Genomic DNA, 7,808 nt, shown 5'->3' on the forward strand with positions numbered 1-7,808 from the left:
TCTGTGTCCATCTCTCATTACTGAGTGTGAGTCATCTCTAATCTCACGTTTTCTTTCTCTTTCAGGCGTTTAGGGATGAGCTAGAGGGACTGATCCAGGAACAGATGAACAAGGGGAATAACCCTGCTGGACTGCTCGCTCTGCGGCAGATCGCAGACTTCTTCATGGCCAGCTCCGTAGCTGGTATCTCCACCTCCCCCCTTAGTGAGTATCACCATAGTTCGGCTCAACAAATTGCAACATTCCTCCAGTCCTCTGACGTCCCAGACTGCCTCACTCCTCCACCTGTTCAGAGTTATACAGGTCACTAAATAATAGATATTCCCATAAACAGACATTGAGGCAGGAAATATGACCAGCCGACTCAGGAAAGCCTTTGCATGCTTTTATCTTTCTTCTTCCTCCCTTATCACCCCATCCAGCCCCTCCGCACATGTGTCTGTTTTTTCTCTGCGCTCTGGTATGCGGAACTAATCAGTAGAACTTCAGTGAACCCCTTTCAGTGCTTACTGTACATTTAGAGCCATAGCCTGAATCTCATAGGTGTCTGTAGACTGTGCACAGATCTAGAGCATTATCTAGGACATAGGAAAGGAGTGAGATTTAGAAATCAGACTTTAAGACAATGCCCTCCCAACTTTCCTCAGACTGTGTATGTAAACTAAGTTGCAAAAATGGGCCATTTAAAATATGTCATACGATTATGGTTTTTGAATAATGGCTACCCACATTTGCTCATATGTGGTCTGTTCAGTGGAGATTTTGAAAACAGCAGTTCTCAATCTAATCCTGTACACTGAGCTCCAGATGTATCCAGCTGGAGTTTTGTAACAAGTTCTGAAACAATTTCCAGAAAGTTCAGTCAAGTGGAGTTGTGAAAAGAGTTGTAGAACTTTTGGGCATCTAGAGTCCAAGGTTGAGTTCTGAACTGAAGCTGTAGAATGAGTTCTGGAATGTTTAAAGTTTTGGAGACACTTTTAGAACGTTTAACCTTCTTGAGTTCAAGGATGAATGTTTCTGGAATGTTTAGTTGGTGGAGAACTGTAAAAAGTTTTATAATGCTTAGTCTACAGTTAAAGGATGAGTTCCTGATACTTGTAAAATAAAAACTAGAAGTCTTAAATGAGTTATGGAACATTTAGCCATCTGGAGTTCAAGGTTGAGTTGTGGAAGGTTTAGCCAGTGAATTTCCTTCTGGAGTGCAAGGATGAATGTTTCTTGAATGTTTAGCTGATTGATATATGGATATATTTAAAGGTTGATATATGGAACTCAAGGATGAGGTACTAAAAACTAAAGGTCTGATATAAGTTATTTAATGTTTAGCCATTTGGAATTCAAGGTTGAGTTATGGTACGTTTAGCCAGTGTAGGTCTGGAAAAAGCTGGAATATTTAGTCAACTGGAGTTTGGAATTGAGTTCTAGAATATCTGGTTGGCTGAAGCTCTAGAATGGATTTTGGAACGTTTAGTCAAATGGAGTTGTAGAAACACTTTTGGAACATAGTCATATGGAGTTAAAGGATGAATGTTTAGCTGGTGGAGATGTAGAAAAAGTTTTCTAATGTTTAGGCTGGAGTTAAAGAATAATTTCCTGATACTTGTAAATCTGGAGGTCTGAAATGAGTTTGGAAAGGACAAATGTTTAGATGGTGGAAATCTAGAAAAAGTTTAGGTTGGAGTTCAAGAATGAGTTCCTGGTGTTTGCAAAAACTGGAGGTCTGAAATGAGTTGAGGAACATTTAGCCATCTGGAGTTGAAGGTTGAATTATGGAATATTTCCACAGCGGAGGTCTAAAAAATGCTGGAGTGTTTAGTCAACTGGAGTTTAAGATTGAGTTCTAGAATGTCATCTGGAGCTCTAGAATGATTTCGGGATTGTTTAGTAAAGTGAAGTTCTGGAAACACTTTTGAAACATTTAGCCATCTAGAGTTCAAGGTTAAACGTTTCTTGAATATGTAGCTGGTAGATATCTACAAAGTTTTGTAATGTTTTAGTCTGGAGTTCAAGGATGATTTCCTGATACTTCTAATAACTGGAGGTGTGAAATGAGTTCTAGAACATTTAGCCTTTTGGACTTTAAGGTCAGCTTATGGAACATTTAGCTAGTGGAGGTCTAAAAAATTGCTGGAATATTTATTCAACTAGAGTTCAAGGTTGGGTTCTAGAATGTTTGGTCTTTTAAATGTTTAGCCGATGGAGGTCTAGAAAAAGTTTTGTAGTGTTTAGTCTGGAGCTCAATAATAAGTTCCTTATAGGTCTGAAATTAGTTCTGGAACATTTAGCCATCTGGAGTTCAAGTTTTGTGTTATGGAATGTTTAGGCAATGAAAATCTTGAAAAAATGCTGAAATATTTGGTCAACTGGAATTAAAGGTTAAATTTTAGAATGTTTGGTCAGCTGGAGATATAGAACGCTTCCTGGAATGCTTAGTACAGTCAAAGTCCCTTTAAGACAAGTCATGTCACTCGGCGGCCATCTTTGAAATGCTTCTCGGGCAGGCAAGTGCAGCTCCTATCTCTTTGAATGGGGAAACATCAAATTCTCCAAAGCTGTTCACCAAGCTTACGATTAAATTTCATATTTCAAATCCCCAACTAAATCCAACAAGGACTGCCTCATAAATATGGTTCCTTGTGCTCCAATAGTGTTAAAAAAAACGCTTATTTTTCCGGCTAAATGAGCCAGTGCGCATGCACAGTACTGAGCGCACGTCTTATGGTGCGTTCACACCGGACGCGACTTGCGCGGAAAAAACGCGCTATTCGCGCGTAGTTGAACGCTTGAACATTTGAGTTTACTCGCGCCATTCGCGCGGTAAAATTCGCGTCTGTTGTGAAGAAAATGTCACGCGCGAATGGCGCGAGTAAACTCAAATGTTCAAGCGTTCAACTACGCGCGAATAGCGCGTTTTTTCCGCTCAAGTCGCGTCCGGTGTGAACGCACCATTATCCAGTCAAGGATTGGCTCTTTCACTAAGAAGGCGGGGCTTCGCGGCCATAATGAACGTTGCATTTTTCCCCATTCAAAACTATACGAGTGACAAGTCTTGGGTATCCTATCGTCTTTGGTAAAGTGTAGTTCTGGAAACACTTTTGGAACATCTAGTCATATAGAGTTCAGGGATGAACGTTTCTTGAATGTTTAGCTGGTGGGATCTATAAAGTTTTGTAAAGTTTATCCTGGAGTTCAAGGATGAGTTCCTGATACTTGTAATAACGAGAGGTCTGAAATAAGTTCTGGAATATCTAGCCATCTGGAGTTCAAGGTTGAGTTATTAAATGTTTAGCCAGTGGAGGTCTTGAAAAAGCTGGAATATTTAGTCAACTGGAGTTCAGGTTAAGTTTTAGAATGTTTGGTCAGCTGGAGCTCTAGAATGATTTTTAGAATGTTCAGTAAAGTGGAATTCTGGAAAGACTTCTGGAACATTTAGTCATATGGAGTTCAAGAGTGAATGTTTCTTGAATTTTTAGCCATGAGAGATCTAGAAATATTTTGTAAGGTTTAGTCTGAAGTTCAGAAAGGAGTTCCTGATACTTGCAATAACTTGAGGTCTTAAATGTGGAATGTTTAGCCATATGGAGGTCAAGAATAACTGTTTCTATAATGTTTAAGGCTAAGTTCTAAAATGTTTGGTCATCTGGAATGTAATGGCGAATTTTGGAACGTTCAACCAAGTGAAACTCAAGAAAGAATTCTGGAATGTGTAGGAAAGCTCTAGAATGTTTTGGCAACTGGAGTTCTGTAATATACAAAGTGCTTTAACTGGCATTCTAATAAGTGTGCAAGTAATTCTAGATATTCTAAAGTGCTTGCCCTTTTGTATAGCTGAATTGAGCTTTTTTTTTCCGCACTAATAATTGGATTTCCTTATTGCTCTTTGACCAGAATCCCTAAAGGTTCTAAATAAGCTACGGTAAATTGATTACAGCAGTGTTTTAGCTGTACAAACTACATCAGTCTAACTAAAACATCTTTATTAGATTTAGGCGTATCAGTGTTTCATGGACACTCTTGAGGTGTTATCAGTTAATCAGGACACAGCACTTGCTTTATTTACTTGCAGTCTGAGTTTGATGAGTATCAAGGTATCGATTTACACCCGTTGTTGTCCATTTTCCTATGAGGGCAATACAGAATTGTTCATTTGAAGTTGTGTGCTCTTTTATTTGAATCTTCTAATATGGTTTAAACCTGCTCTTGAGTTGTTCATTGTTCATTACCGCTCTGTTTTCTCAGGTTTGGGCATGGTGACCCCTATAAACGACATGTTCAACGTGGAGTCCACTACTATGGTGAAGGGAGAGAAACAGATCCGCTGCAAACTGGCCAGTCTCTACAGAATAGTGGACCTGTTCAGTTGGGCCCACTTCGCAAGCTGTTATGTTACAGTAAGGCATTAAAGATTAAATATTATACTTGTGTTTTGTGTCAACATTTCAGTACAAGGAATTGAAAGTGAATGATGTGCATTGTGTAATCCAGGGTTTCTCAATACATTCCTGCAGGCGATAAACATTATCGTTCCACTCATCAGGCGCTCCCAGTATAATACATATCCCTTTCATCATCAAATTAAATTAGATTATTGATATTAAGTTAGATTGAGAAAGCCCATTTACTGAAATATTCTTCCTGTTCTTCTTCTGAGACTAAAATTTCTGACTGTTACTCCTAGAGCTTTAACTCTACAAAACTCCAAACTAATCCCAAATATTTAGACTGATCTCACCGGGTGTGCTATATCTTTTCTAACTGATCGGACTTACGATTTTCCTAAAAATGACGATTAAATCTGGGGAAAATCCCATAGACTTACATTGACGGAATGTTCAAATGAGCCAATACTGTTCAAACTCCAACTGTCAAAACTCAAATTTAAACTTCCAGATCTATCTAAATCATGCTAACAATATGCCAATCATGCTAATAACTTGCTAATCATGCTAGAAACATGTTAGCAACTTGTTAATTATGTTAATCATGCTAGAAACATGCTAGCAACCTGCTAACAACTTGTTAATCATGTTGGAAATATGCTAGCAACTTGCTAATCATATTAGCAACATGCTAGTAACTTGGTAATCATGTTAGAATCATGCTAGCAACTTGCAAATCATGGGAATCATGCTAGAAACATGCAAGCAACGTGCTAACAACTTGTTAATCATGTTAGACATATATTAGCAACTTGCTAATCAAGCTAGCAACATGCTAGTAACTTGGTTATCATGTTAAATCATTCTAGTAAGTTGCTAATCATGTTAGAAACATGTTAGCAAATTGCTAATTATGTTAATCATGCTAGAAACATGCTAGCAACCTGCTTACAACTTGTTAATCATGTTGGAAATATGTTAGCAACTTGTTAATCATGTTAGCAACATGCTAGTAACTTGGTTATGTTAGAATCATTCTAGCAAGTTGCTAATCATGCTAGAAACATGTTAGCAACTTGTTAATCATGTTAGCAACATGCTAGCAACTTGTTAATTATGTTAAAACATGTTAGTAATGTCCAAGTCATGCTAGTGACATGTTATCAACATGGTAACCATGTTAGAATCATGCTAGCAACTTGCAAATCATGGGAATCATGCTAGAAAACATGCTGGCAATGTGCTAACAACTTCTTAATCATGTTAGAAATATGTTAGCAACTTGCTAATCAAGCTAGCAACATGCTAGTAACTTGGTTATCATGTTAAATCATTCTAGAAAGTTGCTAATCATGTTAGAAACATGTTAGCAAATTGTTAATTATGTTAATAATGTTAGAAACATGCTAGCAACCTGCTAACAACTTGTTAATCTTGTTGGAAATATGCTAGCAACTTGTTAATCATGTTAGCAACATGCTAGTAACTTGGTTATCATGTTAGAATCATTCTAGCAAGTTGTTAATCATGCTAGAAACATGTTAGCAACTTGTTAATCATGTTAGCAACATGCTAGTAACTTGGTTATCATGTTAGAATCATGCTAGCAAGTTGCTAATCATGCTAGAAACATGTTAGCAACTTCATACTCATGCTAGAAACATGTTAGCAACTTCATACTCATGCTAGAAACATGTTAGCAACTTCATACTCATGCTAGAAACATGTTAGCAACTTCATACTCATGCTAGAGACATGTTAGCAACTTCATACTCATGCTAGCAACAGGCTAGTAACTTGCTAATCATGCTAGAAACATGTTAGCAACTTCATACTCATGCTAGAGACATGTTAGCAACTTCATACTCATGCTAGCAACAGGCTAGTAACTTGCTAATCATGCTAGAAACATGTTAGCAACTTCATACTCATGCTAGAAACATGTTAGCAACTTCATACTCATGCTAGAAACATGTTAGCAACTTCATACTCATGCTAGAAACATGTTAGCAACTTGGTAACCATGTTAGAATCATGCTAGCAAACTTGCAAATCATGGGAATCATGCTAGAAAACATGCTAGCAATGTGCTAACAACTTCTTAATCATGCTAGAAACATGTTAGCAACTTGGTAATCTTGTTAGCAAAATTTTAGCAACTTGTTAATCATACTAGCAACAGGCTAGTAACTTGCTAATCATGCTAGAAACATGTTAGCAACTTCATACTCATGCTAGAAACATGTTAGCAACTTCATACTCATGTTAGAAACATACTAATTATGCTACCATGCTGATCATGATAAAATCATGTTAGCAACATGTTAATCATGTTAGCAACATGCTAGTAACTTTGTTAATCATACTAACAGCATGTTTATCATTTGCTAATCATATTAGAAACATGTTAGCAATTTGGTAATCATGTTAGAATCATGCTAGCAACTTGTTGATTATGATAGCAGCGTGCTAGTAACTTTCTGTCTGTCTAGCAAACTTTAAGCTTTCAAAGCTACTTTAAACTTCAAACTATTTCAGTCTGAAAACCGTCAAAGCGTTTTAAACTTTTCAAACTTTCTAATCCAGCTTTCTCAAGCCGACTTTAAGTTTGTCTTGACAAATGTTTCTGTTTAGTTAAATTCTACACATCTAGATTTGAATGGCTGTTAATTGGGAAAGATGCCTTTTTGTCTTCATAATGTCTGATGAGGTGTGCGAAATAAGCAAAATCACCTTTTGTATATCTGGATGCCAGTTGGAATGGATTAAGAAACCTTGAGATAACTTGATCAGAAGAGGAAAATCATCTGCTTCTTTTCAAACTCGCAGGTTCGCGTCAGCAAGGAGCAGGATCACATCCTCATCATCCCCAGAGGGCTGTCCTTCGCTGAGGCCTCTGCGTCCAATCTGGTAAACACACTGTCTGTCTTACATTATCACAGCAGAGCCTGATAGCGTTCTGGGAACGGCTGGAGCGTCACACCACAGGGCTGCCGGGGTCACTTTGAGCGGTGGCTTTAGTTGAACTCGCATTCCTTAAGACTTAAAATAGATTAGATTCAGGCCTGCGTAGTTCCTACCATCGGAATTCATTCATCAGTTACATATCATGTTGATCAAATGGTAGATAATTACTTAATGCTTCCGCTTTGATCGCTTCAGGTTATATTTTGTGCTGCTTTGACTTTTTTTGTTCTCTAGCAGCCTGTTTGAATTATTAATGAGACAATAATGTTGCCCAGAGCTTATTAATATGCGTTTGCCTTTGTGTGTGAGAGAGATTTTTTAGGTCTGATATGTGTTGTGCACAGAGGGAATGCGTTGGCAGACCTTGAGTGTGCTCAGCACTCGTTGCCAATGTTTGACGTGTGCTTAATCAGCCGGTTATTTCTTTGTAATCTCAGAGTGGGTTTTGGATTTGTGCTAGCC

General features: G+C 37.9%; 1 protein-coding gene across 1 annotated transcript in view; it reads left to right on the plus strand.

Annotated features, from left to right (window-relative positions):
- add3a (adducin 3 (gamma) a) overlaps nt 1-7,808 on the plus strand; it is a 110,997-nt gene that overhangs the window by 48,655 nt on the left and 54,534 nt on the right. The window contains exons 3-5 of the mRNA XM_073843706.1: nt 66-204; nt 4,240-4,391; nt 7,209-7,289. Of these exons, the coding sequence (XP_073699807.1) occupies nt 66-204; nt 4,240-4,391; nt 7,209-7,289 (372 nt within the window). The remainder of the gene's footprint in view (nt 1-65; nt 205-4,239; nt 4,392-7,208; nt 7,290-7,808) is intronic.

The sequence above is a fragment of the Garra rufa genome, chromosome 7 (genome assembly GCF_049309525.1).
Source record: "Garra rufa chromosome 7, GarRuf1.0, whole genome shotgun sequence".
NCBI classification, from domain to species: Eukaryota; Metazoa; Chordata; class Actinopteri; order Cypriniformes; family Cyprinidae; genus Garra; species Garra rufa.